Genomic DNA, 19,401 nt, shown 5'->3' with positions numbered 1-19,401 from the left:
AGTGACAGAACATGAACCATAAATATGAGAAAGCATTATGCGCACTAAGTGTTTTCGGTCTTCATTCTGGTCACTCTCCTATAGCCTTAAATGAATCTTATGTTAAATTCTGTTATCAATGCCCTTAAGTATGTAAGGAGTCTGATGTCCCTTGTATCTAGTAGACTTGTTACTCTAGTCATGGAAGGTTTTAACAAACTCTGTTCTTTTACAGACTTTCAACATACTTTCCTATGTCCTAACTAGTGAATAATATCAGTACATATTTCTTCATAGAGAACAGTTGAAATGGTTAACTTTTTCTTGCACACACATAGACATATATCTGTCCACACATAGAAGAAAATACATTCACACATGTGTGTGTGTGTGTATTCATAGATCCTTTCATGTTCAAACGTTTACACAGGAGAGCGTATACTAGTATCTATAAGTAAGGACATACACACTGCCGTTTATACATATGTAAAACATATATAGATGAGAACACAGATGCACAACTATACGCTTATATATGCCTGCATTCATGTAGATGTATGTTCACACTTCAGTCTTTCAGTTGAATCTGTGTCTTCAACATGAGAGAATAACACATGAACACAGGACTATACAATGCACTTAGACATGTCACTATCACTATTATATTCTAACGTGGAAAAGCACATGCCTATATATTTAATCGTGTTCTTAGGAAAGCATACTGTGATATTTTCCTGTAAACATACTTGATTATTGTTCTTAATGAATTTTTGGAGTGAAGTTGATGATGAGATATTATGTTAATATTTGGGTGATGCATAATATAAGCTATTGATTTCATGAGAGCATGTGAGTGTAGCACTCAGAACCTAGCTTGTATTAGGGTGACATTTTAGCCACATAATAACAATAAAAGAACATTTAAGTTAAAAAGATGGTTTTCTTTCTGAGAGAAGTTTAGGGTGGGTATTTGCAAGAATTTTTCAGTTACTCAAGTCTTCTCTCTTCTTTTTGTTTAATCCTAGGCCCAATTCATTCTCCATTTGTATTACCTATGATAGATATGGATGAGCTTTATAAATTGTCCATCTAACTGCGAATCACAGTCTAAGCAATAGATATGTTTCGTTTATTTTTCTTTCCTTCTCCATATGGAGAATTAGCCTATATCTTTTAATTGTCTCCTCTTCCAGGAGACTTAAAGATAATAATCAGGAGATCAGAAAACAAAATTATTTGTTACATTTTCCAAGGAATGTTATATAATTTTGTTGCATGCACTAAAAATATTTTGTCATAGGAGTGACCTTAAGGTGACATTTTGCTGAATGGACTCAGATGCCTCTTATTGTCAACATAGGGATTTCATTGGACTGAAAGCTCAATATGAGTCAACAGTGTGATATGGTAGCCTGAAGAGCTAATGTGACCTTAGACTACATTAAAAGGGATAGATTTGGGGGCGGAGCCAGGATGGGAGAGTGAAAGTAGTGACTTGCTTGAGCTCTCCCTGAAACCTCTCCAAATACCTATAAAAATGGCTCTAAAGAAATTCTAAAGCAGCAGAACCCACAAAAAGACAGAGTGAAACAAATTTCCAGCCCAAGACAACCTGGATGGTTGATTAGAAAGGTATATGGTGCAGGGCTGTTGAGGAGCGCAGTGTGGCATGAGCGCACAGGCCACCACGAACCTCACACAGGCCTCGAAGGACTGAATTGCGGGCAGCTGTGGCAGTTTCCAGACTTTTCAACCCAAGAACGCCAAAGACAGCTTAGAAGGTCAGTGGGAAAAGTCTGTTTCTGTGGTGCTGAGAGAAAAGCTAAGTGGTCTCAGCTCCAGTCTTGGAGCTTGCCCTGGGGCAGTGGCTGCCTCCTGAGCTTCTGGCCCACAGACTGAGGGGGAATCAAGTGGCTGATCAGAGGGGGATTGCAAGGATCTCTTTGCCAGTGCTGAGGTAGGAATCTCTTGCTTTGCCCATGCTTGGATCTGGGTCACAGTTCTGAGGGGCAGTCCTGGGGCAAGGAGAAGCACTGGCATGGTGGAGCTCCTAGTGGCTGGGAAGAGAAAATCCTCCTCACAGTTCCAGGAAAGAAAGGAGTACTTGTGGTCACTCATAGACCAGAGCACAGGCCAGGATCATACCACCTTGGAAGAACTGAAAATTTACAGGTCCCTAGAAGTATCTCTGAAAACAGCTGTACAAATCCCTGAAGCTTGGGACAGTACATTCTTCACACTGGAAGCAGACCTCTACTTTAACAAAAGTTTGTAACTAAAGTAATTGGTTGGGATCATGACCAAACCTCGCAAAAAGAGTCAGACCCTATAATCTTTTTTTGGTAACAAAGAAGATCAGAACATACAACCAGAAGAAGACAACAAAGTCAAAGCTTCTACATCCAAAGCCTCTAAGAAAAATATGAATCAGTCCCAGGCCTTGGAAGAGCTCAAAAAGGATTTTGAGAAGCAAGTAAGAGAAGTAGAGGAAAAACTGGGAAGAGAGATGAGAGTGGTGCAAGAAACTCATGAAAAACCAAGTCAACAGCTTGCTAAAGGAAACTCAAAAAAATACTGAAGAAAATAACACCTTAAAAAATAGCCTAACTCAAATGTCAGAAGAGGTCCAAGAAGCCAATGAGGCGAAGAATGCTCTAAAAAGCAAAGTTGGCCAAATGGAAAAGGAAGTCTGAAAGCTTACTGGAGAAAATACTTCCTTAAAAATTAGAATAGAGCAGTTGGAAGCTAGTGACTTTATGAGAAATCGAGACATTGTAAAACAAATCCAAAAAAATTAAAAAGTAAAAAACAACATGAAATATCTCATTGGAAAAACAACTGACCTAGAAAATAGATCCAGGAGAGAGAATTTAAAAATTATTGGACTATCTGAAAGCCATGATCAAAAAAAGAGCCTAGACATCATCTTTCAAGAAATTATCAAGGAAAACTGCCCTGATACAGTAGAATCAGAGGGCAAAATAGAAACTGAAAGAATCCACAGATCTCCTCCTGAAAGAGATCCCCAAAGGAAAACTCCTAGGAATATTATAGCCAAATTCCAGAGTTCCTAGGTCAAGGAGAAAATATTACAAGCTGCCAGAAGGAAACAATTCAAGTACTGTAGAAACACAATCAGGATAACACAAGATTTAGCAGCTTCTACATTAAAGGACTGCAGGGCATGGAATATAATATTCTGGAGGGCAAAGGAGTTAGGATTACAACCAAGAATCACCTACCCTTCAGGGGAAAAAATGGTCATTCAGTGAAATAGAGGACTTTCAAGCATTCCTGATGAAAAAAACCAGAGCTGAATAGAAAATTTGACTTTCAAATACAAGACTCAAGTGGAACATGCAGAGGTAAACAGGAAAGAGAAATCATAAGAGACATTAAGGTTGAACTGTTTACATTCCTGTGTGGAAAGATGATATTCTTAACTCATGAGACCTTTGTCAGTATTAGGGTGGTTGGAAGAAAAAAGTTATATGTATGTATATATAGATAGATAGAGGGCAGAGGGTGAGTTGAAGATGAAGGGGGTGATATTTGGAGAATAAAATTAAGTGGTGAGAGAGGATTATACTAGGAGGAGAAAGGGAGAGGTAGAATGGGGTAAATTATCTCACAAAAAAAACAAAACAAAAGGCTCTTACAGTGGAGGGGAAATGGGAGAAGGTGAGATGAAATGAGTGAATCATCTTATTCTCATCAGATTTGGCTTAAGGAGAGAATAACATACACACTCAATTGGGCATGGAAAATAGTGGGGGAAGGGGACAAGAGAGCAGGGAGATGATAGAGGGGAGGGACAGGGTCAAAAGAAAGAATAGAATAAATGGGGGCAGAATAGGACTAAGGGAAATGGAGTTAGTTTTTCACAGCATGACTACCATGTTTTGCATAACTGCACATATATAACCTGTATTGAGTTGCTTGCCTTTTCAGTGAGAGTGGGTGGGGAGGGAGGAAGGGAGAAAATTTGGAATCCAAAGTTTTAAAAACACATGTTAAAAAAAAAAGTTTTTGCATGCAACTGGGAAATAAGAAATATAGGAAATGGGGTACAGAAATCTATCCTGCCCTACAGGAAAATAGAAGGAGAAGGGGATAAGAGAAGGGGGGAGAGACAGATGGGAGGGTAGACTAGGGCAAGGGGTATTCAGAATGTGTACCATCTTGGGGTGGAAGGAGGGATGAGATTTTGGAACTCAAAATCTTGTGGAAGTGAATGTTGAAAACTAAAAATAAATAAAATCTGATCAAACATAATGATATAAAGAGGGGATAGATTCTAGGAATAAAGATGATGAGACCATACATTTAGATCTGGGATGATCCTTAGTTGAAACCTTTAGTTGTACAGAGGAAGTAACTAAATCCTAGAAGGGTGAATAACTTTTCCAAGTTCACACAGGTATCAATCAAATGCCAGAATGGACATTCAAGTCCAGGTCCTCTGAATGTTAATGCAATATATTTTCTTCACTTGGAAGGAAATTGTTCTGGTGTACACTTGTCATGGTCCAACCATATTTGGAATATGGGGTTGAATTCTGGGCGCCACAAGTTAAGTGGATCATTGATCATCTGGATGGAGAATGTCCAGAGGAGCACAACTAAGATGTAAAGTACCTTGACCATGTCATAGAAGAATCAGTTAAAGTATCCTGGGAAAGTCATTTAACCTGTCCAAGTTTCATTTTCTTCATCTGTAAAATGAGGAGTTTGGAATCCATGATTTCCAATGTTCTTTCCAGATCTAAATCTATGATCCTATGAACTGGAGAAGAGAAAACTCAGGGAGGCTTGATAATTGTCTTGAAGTTTTGAAAGATTTTCATGAGAAATTGGAATTAATTCAATTTGTTTTGTTCAGCCTTAGAGATTAGAGGTAGTAGCAATGGGTAGAAGTGGCAAAGAGGCAAATTTAGGCTTCATGTCAGGAATAAGATCCCAAAATATCATTTGGGAAGTCCTTTATATTTTGCAAGCTTTCATCAAGAATAACCTTTATGCACATGTAGATTATACTCATAAAGTTTTGGTAGAGCTTAGAAAACAGGCAGATTAGAGAGTAGTTGTTGACATTTTCTTGGGTCATTTTTAAGGTAATTATGAAATCCATGTTTTTTCCCCAAATGTTTAGAATTTAGAAATGTTTAGATATTTTGCCAGGCTTTTTGTAAGTTTGTTTCTCCCATCTACTGCTTTCCAATGCTTTATGTGTTAATACTGTTCATAATTTCACTTTCCTCCTCTCCAATATTTTACAAATGAGTTTTTTATATATGTGTGTGTGTGTGTGTGTGTGTGTGTGTGTGTGTGTATATGTGTGTATTCTAAAAAATATTGCCTTTGGTTATCATACTAACTGAATCAGAGTTTGTTGGCCATAGCTAGTATCTTGGTAGCATCAACATTAGACTAGGAAATTGTAACAAAGTATACTAATGACTCTCCTTGCAGGAGGCAGAGAAAAGAGTTGGTTTTAATATGCATACAAAAACAATTTGATATTGTGGGGCTTGCCTGAAGAAACCAGTGTGGATGCCAGAGGAGCTAATCAACTGATTGTAGATGTTTAAAGGTGAGGTACATAAGATAAAAGCAAAAAACCGGGTGAACACAAAAAGTATGTCATGCAAAATCTCAGAATGTTGAGGCTTGGTGAGTAAATCTAAGGACAACAACAACAACAAAAAGAGTTTTTGTTTGTTTTTAGCTATAGTGAGGAAAAGAGAGAATCAAAGTGACAGGCGTACTGCCAAGTGTTAATGTGTATGATCACTGACAACAGAGAGAAAGCAGAGTTGTTCAGTTCTTATTTTGCTTATTTTCTCTTACAAGAATAGGTACTTTTGGATGAATAAGAATAGAATGAAATTGGATAAGAGGGCATTGGTACCCTAGATAATAAATAAAAGGAAATAGTAGGAGAGTGCCCAAATTATCATCCTTGACCAATTCAAGTCACCTAGACCAGATGAACTATATCCTCTGTAAAAGAGGGGCTTAGATTAGATAGCTTCTAAGCCAGAGGTGTTAGATTGTGGCTCACTGGCCATATGTGACCCATAAAATCCCTTATAACAACCTGAACCAGATTAAAATGTACAGACAGTTCTTGTTTTATATAAATTCACATTATGCAAATTCGACTTTACTTAAAGAATTCTGAAAGAAATCTGCATTCAAAAAACAACAAAATCCAACAACCCAGTGTTAACTTTACTGTACAACAATGTGCTGTCTGCCTCCTCTCGTGTTCTTGGCTTAACACTTTGGCTTCCTGCCCTCCCCACTAAAACAAAACAAGCCAAAACAAACAAGCAAAAAACCCTTTAAGTGAAAACAGAATAGATGTGAGGAGAGACTGCCACTGCTGCCTCTGCCACCAGGTCAGGGACTTGGCCTGAGACCTCCGGTGTTGAGAGAAGAGACCTTTGCCCCATTCTGCCCACATGTCCAGCTCCTGTGTATCTGCCCTTCCATCCATCCACATTTGGGTACCACGTGTCTGTCCCTGGCCTTTCTGACTGTGCCCAAATCTGGCCCAACATATCTACCTCCCACCCCTCTACCCCCATGTGTTCTTCCACTCAGTTTGGCTAGGCCGCCATATGACTGGCCCCAGCCCATGCATGTTCCTCCACCTGCTCTCACTTCTTTGTCTCTGGCCCCCATGTGTCCTTGAACTGTGTGCCAGCCCAATCTCTCCACAGCAAGCGACCTTTCTGCCTCTCTTCATCCCTTCTTCCTTTCTCTACTTTCACAAATTCAAATTACATAAAAACTGCTTTATGTGGTCTGTGGAATGGTCTACTTATGTAAAGTGAGACCTATCTGTAATTGGGAAATATTTAATGAAAAAAATACAATTAAAAATTGATAATTTTACACTGTAAAACTAAGTCACCATGCAATCCACAGAGATCCTTACTATGTTTTTGTGGCCCCAGTTTCTATTTAAGTTTGACACCAGTGCTCTGCACTCCCTTCTTGCTTTAAATCCATGATCCTATGAAAGAGCTGATAGATGTGATTGATGAGCCAATTGCTGATGATCTTGAAACGTCATGGGAAGAATGGGATAGGTATCATGAGATAAGAGAAGAGCAACTGTCATCTTGAAGACTGAAAGAGGTAGAGTACAAACTGTAGGCTATTGATCTTTCCTTAACTGCCATTGAGAAAATCTAGAAAGGTTTTATGATATTTAATAAATATCTAGAAAAAGTAAGTGGTGATCTCAGATAGTCAGTATCATTTCATAAAAATCAAGTCTCATCCAACTAAACTTAATTCCTTTTTAAATAAAGTTGCTAAAGTGGTAGATCAGATACTGTAGATAAATTTACTCAGATTGTAGGAAAGCACGGAGTTAATTATCTCATACTCTTCATATGCAAAAGGTGGAGACATGTAGGCTTAGAAAATAGAACTATTAGTTTGATTTGTAACTGATTGGATGTCTGGATTCAAAAGATATGGTAGTTAGTTGTCTGGTGTCACCTTGGCAGGAGGTCTCCAGTGCTGCTGGAACCTGAGCTTAGCCTTGCACTGTTTAGTATTTTGATCTAGGACGTAAATAAAGAGAATACTCTTCAAGTCTGTCCTTGACACAAAGCAGGGAGCGATAGCTAACAAACTGCACAGCAGAGTGAGTATCCATTAGGCTGAATCTAATAAGATGATATTCAGTAGGAACAAATTTAAAGCCTTAAACTTGAGTTGAAAAAAAAAATCAACTTCACAAGTACGATGAGGCATAGTTAGATAGCACTTTGATTAAAAAAGGTTTGAAGGCTCAATATGGATCATTGTTTTGTGACAGTGGGAAAAAAAAGCTAATGCAATCTTGGGTAGTATTTTTTTTTAATTTTTAAAAAAATTCTGTACTTAACATCTGAAAAAAAATTCCATATACAAAGTAGAATGGAAAAACAGGCTAATACAGAAAATTATGAATCTGTTTATAATGACTGCTAGCTTTTCAAAAAGATATAAAAAACCAGTATGCTACCTTCTTTTTTCTTTTTAAAAATTTTGAATTTAATAAACACCAAAAAAGAAAAAGAACATTTGCATGTAAGAAGTAGAAAAACAGAATTTTATGTGAAAAAACAAAACTCTATTACATACAGATTTTTAAAGTATATAATAAATTTAACATGCAGTTTCAAAGTTGTCATGCCTGTCTTTTTCTATCTGAACTTCCTTCAGTTCTGTTTTCTTCATTTAAATAAAATGCTTCAATGACTTAATTTTTTTCTTCTTTTTTGGCAAATCATATTGCTACTTCTCCTGTCCTGTTTCAATACTCTCTCTTAATAAACATGAAAAATAAAATTCTTGAAACAAATAAGCATAAGTAAGGAAAACAGATCCATATATTTATCCTCTTTGAAAATGTATGTTTCATTCTTCACCCTGAGTCTATCACCTTTCAGTCAAGAGATGGGTAAAATGATTCCCTGTAAGTCTTCTAGAGTTGTGGTTGGTCATTTCACTGATCAGACTCCTTAAGTCTTTCAAGGTTGTTTTTCTTTATGATACTGTTGTTAATATGTAAATTATTTTCCTTGTTCTGCTCACTTCACTCAGCATCAATTCATACAAGCCTTCTCTGATTTCTCTGAAACTGTCCCTATTGTAATTTCTTATAGTTTAATATTACATGACATTTATACATTATAATTTGTTCAGTCATTCTCCCAATTGATGGAAACTCACTTTGTTTTCAGTTCTTTGCCACAGCAAAAATACATTTTAATATTTTTGCACATATGGGTCATTTTCCTCTTTCTTTGGTCTTTTTGAAATGTAGGCATAATAGTAGTATTGTGACTTTGGGGGCATGCTTCCAAATTGCTTTCCAGAATTCTTGGACCATTTTACAGTTCCACTAACAACACATCAGTGTACTTATCTTTCTAAAGCTGCTTCGACAATGATCTTTTTCCTTTATTTTTTCTTTAAAAATCTATGCCAGTATGATAGATATGAGGCAGTCTCTCATTGTTTTAATAAGCATTTCTCTAATTATTGGTGACTTGGAGCATTTCTTTATATGGCTGTTGGCAGTTTGAACTTTTTTGTTTAAAAATTTCCTCTCCATATCCTTTGATCATTTGTCAAGAGGCATCTAGGTAAGTGACAAGGTAGATAGAGCTGTGGACCTAAAATCAGGAAGTCCTGAGTTCAGATCCAGCCTCAGACACTTACTAGCTGTGCGATCCTGGGAGAGTCACTTAAATCTTTTTTGCCTCAGTTTCCTTAACTATAAAATGGGAATAATAATAGTACCTACCTCCCTGGGTTGCTTTGAGGATCAAATGAGATAATATTTGTAAAGTACTTAACACAGTACTTAGCACAGAAATAGCAACTTACTAAATGAACCCTTCCTTCCTTATCTATTGGGAAATGGCTTCCATTGCAATATATTTGAATCTGTTCATTATGTATCTTGTTTATCAAATTTTTATCAGAGAAACTTGTTGCAAAGATTTTTTTCCAGTTAAATTTTTCCTCTTAGTTTTAATTTTATTAAATTTGTGTGAATTTTTTTCAATTTTATATAGTCAAAATTGGCTATTTTATTTTCTGTGATCATTTCTATCCCCTGTCTGGTCACAGTATCTTCCCCTTTCTAGAGATGCAAAAGATATCTTCTTCCTGGTGTGAGATCTTAGTCTAGACCTAACTTCTGCCAGACTTTTCAATTTAGCCTGTATTAAGAAAGGCATAATGAAGAAATAATCCCTTTGTACTCCATCCTTGTCAGATGACATCTGGAGTATTGTTTTTAATTTGGGGCACCACTAGTTAGGAATGACATTGATTAGCTGGATAGTTTTCACAGGAATGCAACCAGGATGATTGGTGTAAAGAAGTCTGAGAAGGGAGAAGGCATGAGAGTTATCTTCAAGTATTTGAAGAGCTGCTATAAGGAAAAGGGATTAGACTTTTCTAATCAGATACAGAAGGCTGAACCTGGAGTGATACAAGGTGGCTGCAAAGGGGACAAGTTAATTTTATTATGAGGGGGAAAGTTTCTAACAATTAAAGCTATACACAAGTGGAACTGGCTGTTTCAGGATATAGTGACTTCTCCCTCACTGGAGGTCCTCAGTCAAAGGCTGTGTTGCCACTTGTTTGTAGTGTCAGAGGAGATTCCTTTTGGAGTTCAGTGGCCTCTGACTCTAAAATTTTGTGATTGTATGCAATTTTGTGATTAATTGTCCTTGATAAGCTGGAGAATGAAAAGGTGTTCCTTGAGGCCCCTCACCTAGGAAGGAGGCCAGCCTGGATTTTGAGCATAGATAATGGTTACTTGGCCATGGCAGAAATACAAACATTGTACACTTAATGCAAACCACTGCAAATTTCTCACCATTTAAAGTGATTAAAAGATGGAAATTGTCAGTGTTGTGAGGACTGTGGGAGGTCAAACATAATAAAACACTGTTGGTACTGTGTATTGGTCTGACCACTGTAGAAAAGAGTTTGGTATTACGGCAGAAAAGTCACTAAATTCTTTATGCTCTTTGGTCCAATAGTAGTAATACCAGAAATGTACCTCAGAGATCAAAGACAGAAAGAAAAGTTCCATATGTATTAAAATAATCATAGCAGCACTTTTTTTTTGTAACAAAAGACTTTTTTCCATGAATGTCATGGAATAGTACTGTGCTCTAAGAAACTGAATGAGAATTCAGAGAAGCATTGAAAGGCTCATATGAGCTATTTCAGAGTGAAGTAAGTATAACCAGGAAAATAATTTGTGCACATGACTGCAGTAATATAAACAAAGCAACACTGAAAGGAGACTGAACATGTTTTAATTGTAAAATCCCATCTTGGCCCCAGAGAACAAATGATGAATATACTTAAGCACTACAGATATCTGAAGCTGGTCTTTCTTTCTGGCTTTGTTTAACTATTTTCTGTGTTATAAGGGGTCATATCAGGAATGGGCTGATTTAAAAGTAAAAGATATGAATACAGCATTTAAAAATTGTCTTCCTACTCTCCATACTTACCAAAAGTCAGATCATTTGTCCTTGTCTTCCTTTCTAGTCACTCTCCTAGTATAACCAATGCTTAATAAATATTTGTTGAATTACCTTGAATAGACTGAACACTACCTGCTGATAAGAGTTTTGTGTATAACAGCATTATGCTGTGTGCTTCCCACAGTGTGAGTAATTATCACCTCATGCATATAAAAGAAGCTTCAGGTTGCTTCCCTGATGGTTCTTTTCATACACTGGTGTTGGAATAGTTTGAAACCAGCCCTGAATTCTGTAGTTGATTAATGAGGGCAGAATTAAATATATGGAAGCAAAAACTACCTAAACTTAGAGAATGTTACTTCTCTATTATTAGTATGGGACAGTCAGTGTACTGGGTATGTCCACAAGATTGTTTGCTTAGGTGCAGAATCCTTAGCTAGTTGGAGGGCATTGGATTTCTTATAGATTTCTCAGGGCTTTTGGTAATGCCTTGAGGGAATAGGTGACTAGTTCCGATACTGATATTATGGGAGCTTCTAGGCTATGGCATCTGGTCCTATATGAATGTAGAATATAGAGTAGGGTAGCTCCACAGTCAGGCATCCCTTGCCTGAAATGACGGCTGGGTTGTTTGTTTGAGATCTCTGGGTCCCTGTTGGCCAATACAGTTATATCAGCATTGAGGATTGTAAGGGCTACCACAGGCAAATATCTTATCAGCGTCAAATGGGAAAGGAAAAATACCTGGAGAGAAGCCAGCAAACCTAGAATATAGAGTGAATAGCAAGTGTAAAGGTGCTTGAGAATAGGAGTATCTAGGTTAGTGATCAATGGAAATGATACTTACTGTGGGTCATGACATTTGGTTTAATCAGGAAAAGGTAACAGAATTTAGATGGGTTGGAACAGGATTTTGAACAATGACTAAAGATCCTACCTACTGATGATTCCTTTTCTTAGGAGCACATATACAATTCTTGAACTTCTCCACTGAGCCCAACCACGACTTCATTGAAATTCGGAATGGTCCCTATGAAACTAGCCATGTGATTGGAAAGTTCAGTGGGAATGGCTTGCCAGGCTCCCTGCTTTCAACATCCCATGAGACAACAGTTTATTTTCACAGTGACCACTCGCAGAACCGTCCAGGATTTAAGCTGGAATATCAAGGTAAAGAGCATGAATGAATCTTCCCTGTCTTCTCTATTACCCTCTGCTTTGACCTTCCTTCTCCTCACTCCCCTCCCCTTCCAACTCTAGTCTAGTACATTTCAGAGAGAAGAGTAGAATAACGAAGGAGAGAAAGATTCAGGGAGAATTGGGGAGAGAGAAAAAAAATGATAGTAAAAAGAACTTGGTTCTGTTCCTAGTTCTGTTACTTACTAGCTGTGTGCCTTTGTCAGTTAACATCTCCAATTCTGTAATCTATAAAATGGAAATAATTCCTAACCTTCCCTGCCTTGCCCTGCCTTCAAATGGAGAACTATTGTGAGAGTCACAGGGAACACAACAATAAACATCAAGCACTCTAGTTAAAAAATTACTGACCTATTAAAAACTCTTAAGATGGAAATGTCAGGCCTGGTAGAAGAGAGAACAACACTTTGAGGAGGCTGCTGAGGAAGGGTGGGTTGGTGTTTGTCCTAATATTATGTAGCATAGGTTTTGTATTCCCTGCTGAGGCTAACCAAATGGACTTTTAGGAAACCCTCAAAGGCTATGTGTCAGAGAATTGAGAGTAATCCACCTTTGGGGTCTTGCCCACAAAGTCAAAGCCATGGAGTCAGGGAATAGATGGTGAGGAGCAAGGGAATTTTCTTCTTTCCCTCCCCTCCCAGGTTCTTTGGCCTTGGACCCTGTCAAAAGATGAAATACAATCATTTTGGATATATAGCTTAGCTTTCCATAGCTGCATGATCAAGATCGGGACTATCCAGTTCCTTATTATTTGGAGGTGGTTTTAAGGCTACATTAAACCATACAGAAAATCAGAGCTAAAAGGAACCTCAGAAATCAACTAGTATAATCAATCACTAAACATTTGTTAAACACCAGCTATGTGCCAGGTTCTGTGCTAAGTGTTGGTGATAAGAAAACACAAATAGGCAAAAGATAGCCTCTGTCTGCAAGGAAGTTACAGTCTGATGGAGAAGACAGCATTGAAACAAATGTATATAAAATGAGCTATATACAGGATAAATAGAAAATGATTAACAGAAGTAAGGCATTAGAATTAAAAGGGGATGGGAAGGCTTCCAGTGAAAGATGGGATTGTAGTTGGGACTTTAAAGGAAGCCAGGGAGGTCAGCAGTCAGAGGGGAAGAAGGAGAGCATTCTAGGCATGGGAGACAGCCAGAGAAAATGCCTGGAGCTGAGACATGTGGTATCTTATTTGTGGAACAGCTAAGAGGACAGTGCCCCTGAGCTGAAAAGTACCTGTTGGAGAGCAAAGTGTAAGAAGACTGAAAAGGTAGGAAGGGCCTAGGTTATGAAGGATTTTGAATGTCCCACAGAGCATTTTGTATTTGATCCAATTGGCAATAGAAAGACAGTGGATTTTCTTTAAGTGACATGGAGTAAAATGATCAGATCTGTGCTTTCTGAAAATTACTTTAGTGGCTGAATGATGGATGGATTGGAGTAGGGAGGGACTTGAGACAAGCAGACCATCAAAAAGCTATTGTAATAGTCCGGATATGTGATGATGAGGGCCTGCATTAGAGTGGTGTCAGTGTCAAAGAAGAGAAGGAGGTATATTCAAGAGAGGTATCAAAGGTGAAATTGGCAGTCTTGAGCGACTGCTTGGATATGAGGGATGAGAGTAAGGAGTCCAGAATGACTCCTGGTTTGCAAGTCTGAAGGTCGTAGAGTCGTGTTGCCTAATTTGGGAACCACCAGCATAAAGATGGTAATTAAATCCATAAGAGCTGATGAGATTATCAAATGAACTAGTATAAAGGGAGAAGACAAAAGGGCACAGGTCAGAACCCTGAGGAACACCCACAGTTTAGGGGATGTGATGTGGAGGATAATACAGCAATGAATACAGAGAAGGACCAGTCACATAGGTAGAAGGAAAACCAGGAGAGAGAATGATGTCTCAAAAACTTGGAGAGAAAAAAGTATCAGAGAGGAGAAAATGATCAACACTGTTAAAGGCTGCCAGAGGGGTCAAGGAGAATGAGGATTGAGAAAAAGGCCATTGGATTTGGCCATTAAGAGATCATTAGTAACTTTGGAGAGAGCAGTTTCAGTGGAATGATAAGGTCAGAAGCCCCAAATTGTAAAGGGTTAAGAAGAGAGTGAGAGGAGAGATAGTGGAGGTACCTAGATGACCTTTTTAAGGAGTTTAGCTATAAAGGACAGAAGAGATATAGGACAATAATTATTGGGGATGGAAAGACCAAGTGAGGGTTTTTCCAGGATAGGAGAGACATGGGCATGTTTGTAGCCCATAGGAAATGAGTCAATAGCCAGGGAGAGATTAAAAATAAGTGAAAAAGTGGGGATGACAGAGGGAACAATCTGTTGAAGGATACAGGTTTGAGTGGGATCACTTGAACAAGTAGAGGGGAGAGCCTTGGTAAGGAGTAAGGCTACTTCATCCTGTGAATCAGGGGGGAAGGAGGAGATATTGGCAGGAAACACCTATGTGATAGGAGTTGATGAAGAGGGAAGAGGAGAGAATTCACAGCAAATGGCTTCAATTTTTTTATTTTTATTTTTAGGCAGTTGGGGTTAAGTGACTTGCCCAGGATCACACAGCTAGTAAGTGTCAAATGTTTGGTATGAGGCTGAATTTGAACTCAGGTCCTCCTAACTTTAGGGCTGGCGCTGTATCCACTGTGTCGCCTAGATGCCCCGAATTTTTTCTGTAAAATATGAGACAAAGTTATCAGCTAAGGAAGGAGAAGCCATGAGAGGTTTGAGGAGGGATGAAAAGGTTTGGAAGAGCTGCTGTGGAATAAGCGGGTATAATAGGATTGCCTAGCAGTAGTGAGGGTACAGTTGAAGTTATGTAACATAAATTTATGGTGCACCCAGTGAGAGCAGTTGTGTGATTTTCTCTACCTTTATTCAGTGGCATGTATGTAGGAGTGAAGGTGGCAAATGGTGGGAGTTTGGCCAAGGCCAAGGTTTGGCCAGATGTAATTGGCCACATGATAAGGCAGTAGGGATTCGAGAGAGGAGGACAATGTAGAGTTGGATTGGTTCAGCAAGGTGTCAGTATGGGGGGAAGAGGAGAGAGTTTAGTGTAGGGGAGATGGCCTGGGAGAGAATTGAGGGGTCAAGGGAATGGAACTCACATTGTAGAGAAAAAGTGGGGTTTTTTAATGGAAGGCAGAGGGAGAGGTGAAAAGACAACAGATTTTTGTCAGATGGTGACATTCTGGAATTCTTGAAAGTGGAGATGGTATATTTGTAAGTGACAACGAGATCAAAGGTATGTGTGTCCACTTTTGTGTGTGGCTGAGGTGAAGTGGAAAAGTATGTCGTGGGAAGTGAACTACTCATCCTCTCTATAACATACCAGCAATGATTACCTCTCCTTTACTTGAAGACTCCCTGGGACACAGCATGATACAGACGGGAAAGTGTTGATTCAGAGTTAGAAGACCTGGGCTCGAGACCCAGATTGGCCACTTGAAATGTACTGACTTTGAGCAGCTTCCTTCTCTTCTTTGGGCCTCAGTTTATTCATTTTTAAAATGGGAGATTTGGACTAGATGACCTCTAAGGTACCTTGAAGCTCTAAATCTGTGATCTTCTAAATTAATTAACTGTTGATACAGCATATCACATTTCTGAACAACTTTGATTTGTATGACATTTTCACTTATATTGAACCAAAATCTGTGTCCCTGTAACTTCCACTCACTTGGTTCTAGTTCAGGTATATTCAGTTCAGCATATAATAATTTTGTTCCTGCTATGTGCAGAGCATTATGTTAGGCACTGGGGGAGGTACAGAGTTTAGAAAGACATAGTCCCTGCCATCATGGAAATTAAAATTGATTTAATTAGAATTCTGTTGCCTTCAAATGATACCTGTAACTATAATACAAAATAGCATATGATAAGCACATTGAAGAAATACTAGCAAGTTCTATGTTAGGTTCTAGAGGGAAAAAGATTATTACTGATTGAGGGAATCAGGGAAGGATTACTAGAAGAGGAAGCATTCAGAATGGGCTTTAAAGGATAAATTAAATGAATCCAGAAGAACAAGAATTCAGACTTAATCACAAAGCATGTCAGTAATTTGATAAAATTGCATTTTCTTATTCTGTGGGAAGGGTATAGGATAAAACGTGTTTATTACTTTATGTATGACTTTGACTTTAAGGTACATACTTTGCTCTTGTGTATGGGATGGTTGTGCTAGGGGCCCCATAAAAGTCGTGATTCATTTATCTTATTCTGGGGAATTAGGTGTGGACTTGCTAATGTGGTAGACTAGTGAAGAAGCATTGATCTCTGATGTTTATTAGTGAGGATATTAAAGAAAATCCGGAAGAGAAATGGAAAGTATTCAGGAGCTGGGTTGGCCTACCCCTGAGGGAGCCTGCTGTCAGCTACACTGGGATTAGATTCATCGATTAGTTAGTTTTTTTTTTCTCCATAACAGATTGACAAAACAATTTGATGACTCTAAGCACCAGAAGAAAATTCCTAGCAACTACAGAAGTTTTGACTTCAGAACTATTCACCTAAAAGGGGAATTTTTGTATCACGCAGGAGCAGTGTAGATGTAACTTACAATGGACTAGAATAGATATCAAAGGTCTTCTGTTCCATCTCTCTTCTCATAGACAGAGCAACTCTAAAATAGCCCAAAATAGGAGCTCTTCTTTACAGGTTTCCAGTATCTCCAAACCAAGAGGCTTCAGTTTTAATTTATTGTGAGCCTCAGTATCTCATCCTTATAGAAAGTTCTAAAAAGGGATTGGATTTGTTCTGCTTGATTCCAGAGGTAAGAACTAGGAACTGACTGGAAATTGAAAAAGGAAGTTTAGGTTTGATGTGTGTGTGGCAGGGGGAGGGTTTGGAAACTTGTAACAATTTTAATCTTCCAGAAGTAGAATGGGAGGCAGTTTGCTTTTCCTCTCTTTGGGAGTAGTGAAACAAAGGCTGGATGACCACTTATCAAGTATGTTGTACAGATGATTATTTTTCAGGTATGGGTTAAATAAGATAGCCACTGAAGTCCTTTCCTCCTCTGAAATTCTGAGTCTAGTGAAATCTTCTGTGGAAAGTTTGGGATAAGTCTGGCGTCTCAGAAGAAGACAGTTCAACTTTTATCTGAATGCAAATCTAAAAGTTAAAGTCCAATAGAAGTGATCTAACAAATTTTCCTTTTCATTTCCAGCCTACGAGCTCCAAGAGTGCCCAGACCCAGAACCCTTTGCCAATGGCATTGTGAGAGGAGCTGGATACAATGTTGGACAGTCGGTAACCTTTGAATGCCTCCCAGGATATCAGTTGATTGGCCACCCAGTGCTTACCTGCCTGCATGGCACTAATCGGAACTGGGATCACCCTCTGCCCAGGTGTGAAGGTATGGTGCTATTTGTAAAATGGAGAAAGCTAAAGAGCTGAATCACAGGGGTAGAAGCAAACATGGCTTAAGTGCCAGGAATGCTAACAGTACTTCCTTTTTGGTACCAGCTGCAGCTAACCGATATATTTAACCCACAAGAAGTGGTGACATTTCTAGTATTTGATCCTTGAGATAAGCCATCATTTCATTGTCAGAGATAGTAAATACAAGAAGGGAAAGAAAAGAAGCAAAGTAGGATCTTCAGAGCAGTGGAAGTGTGGTCACAGGGATCTTGGTCTGCAGTTGCCTTTCCTTCATGTGTCTGTATCTGTGTGTTCTGTTGATGGCTCCAAACTTCCCATCACTCAGGTTCACAGCCTTAGAGTTATCCTCCACTCTTCCTTTTACCTCAAGCTCAAAAGCCAATCACTTGCCAAGCCTAGCTGACCCTATTTCCGTAAAATTTCTCACATCCATCTCATTTTCTCTATTTACACAGGTCTCAACTTTAGTTCAGACCTTCCTTTTCTCTTCCTTGAACTGTTTCTGTAACATCCTAATAGATTTCCCTGCCTCCAAACACTTTGCCCTCCACATAGCTGCTGCCAAATGGATATTTCTAAAACACAGATCTGAGTATATAGCCTCTCTACTAAAGAATTGTCAGTGGCCCTCATTGTTTCTAGGATAAAATACAAAATCCTCAGCCTAGTTTCTCTTTCCATTCTCTTATTAATCCCCATGATACACTTTTCATCCAGGTGACACTGACCTGCCAAGAGGTTCCTTTTGCCAGCATCCCTTATCTCACCTGCATGCTTGTGCCTGAGTGGTTCTCCATGTCTAGAACGTCCTTGCATGGAGTCCGCCACCCCCGACTTCCTTCAAAGCCCAGCCTCTTACATAAAGGCTTTCCTGATAGCCCAAGTTGTTAGCGCTCTCCCCCTCTTGAAACGGTGTTGTATTTACTTCCTCAGGTTTATTTCATATGCTCTCCTCTGCCTCTGGACTGTTTTGTCTTTGTTTTTGACACTTAATAAATCTCAGGTCAATTGAATGTGATTGGATCGAATGGGATTCTGTTGTTCCAACCTCCTATCCCTAAAGGACAGCTAGCAAAGAAGATCCTGTGTGTGTCTGTCCTCCAGGGTATATCTAGTATGTCAGAAGCCATGCTGATGAATCACCCAAAGGTGACGAAAATTCCATCTCTCAGCACACATTTAAGTTCCTGATGAGGGTACAAAGACAAAAATGAAACAGTTGTTGCCTACTACAAGGAATGTACATTTTATTTGAGGAGAAAATGTGTATGTTTATACACACATATAACGTGTGTATGTGTGTGTATATATATATGTATATATATACACATATATGTGTATATATACATATAAATACTCATGTATGTAAACTATATGTAATATAGTTCAATATATAAAATATGTTTATACATAAAATATATTCATATATGTCAGTCTATACATGTGTTTATGTACATACACAAAGTATACAAAAATGTACAAAATCTGTTCTAAATGTGAGATAATTTTGAGGGGGAAGGCACTAGCAACTGAGGGGAAGGGAGTCATGGGATTCTAAGAGACAGAGGTAGGAGGAGTATGTTTCAAATATGGGGACAGCCAATGCAAAGGTAAAGAAATGGGAAACGGAATATTTTGGGTTAGAAACAGCAAGAAGGCTCATCTCACTGCACTGCAGAATGTAAGAAGGGGATTAATGTGTGCCTAGGTTGGAAAGATAGTTCAGGGTCAAGTTGTGAGGAATTTTAAAAGCCAAAGAGAGGAGTTTAGATTCGATCCTAAAGGAAATAGGGAGCCACTGCAGGGTTTTTTG

The 19,401-nt window shown here is 38.6% G+C and overlaps 1 protein-coding gene across 1 annotated transcript in view; it reads left to right on the top strand.

The window, feature by feature from the left end:
• The window catches only part of CSMD2 (CUB and Sushi multiple domains 2), a 974,125-nt gene that overhangs the window by 848,009 nt on the left and 106,715 nt on the right, over positions 1–19,401 (top strand). The window contains 2 exon segments of the mRNA XM_078157010.1: positions 11,964–12,173; positions 17,374–17,562. Coding sequence (XP_078013136.1) covers positions 11,964–12,173; positions 17,374–17,562 — 399 coding nt within the window.

Source organism: Phascolarctos cinereus, unplaced genomic scaffold (genome assembly GCF_003287225.1).
Source record: "Phascolarctos cinereus isolate Bilbo 61053 unplaced genomic scaffold, phaCin_HiC Scaffold_726;HRSCAF=1367, whole genome shotgun sequence".
Classification (NCBI taxonomy): Eukaryota; Metazoa; Chordata; class Mammalia; order Diprotodontia; family Phascolarctidae; genus Phascolarctos; species Phascolarctos cinereus.
Note: the sequence above shows the minus strand (reverse complement) of the source record. Positions and strands in the feature narration are given on the sequence as shown.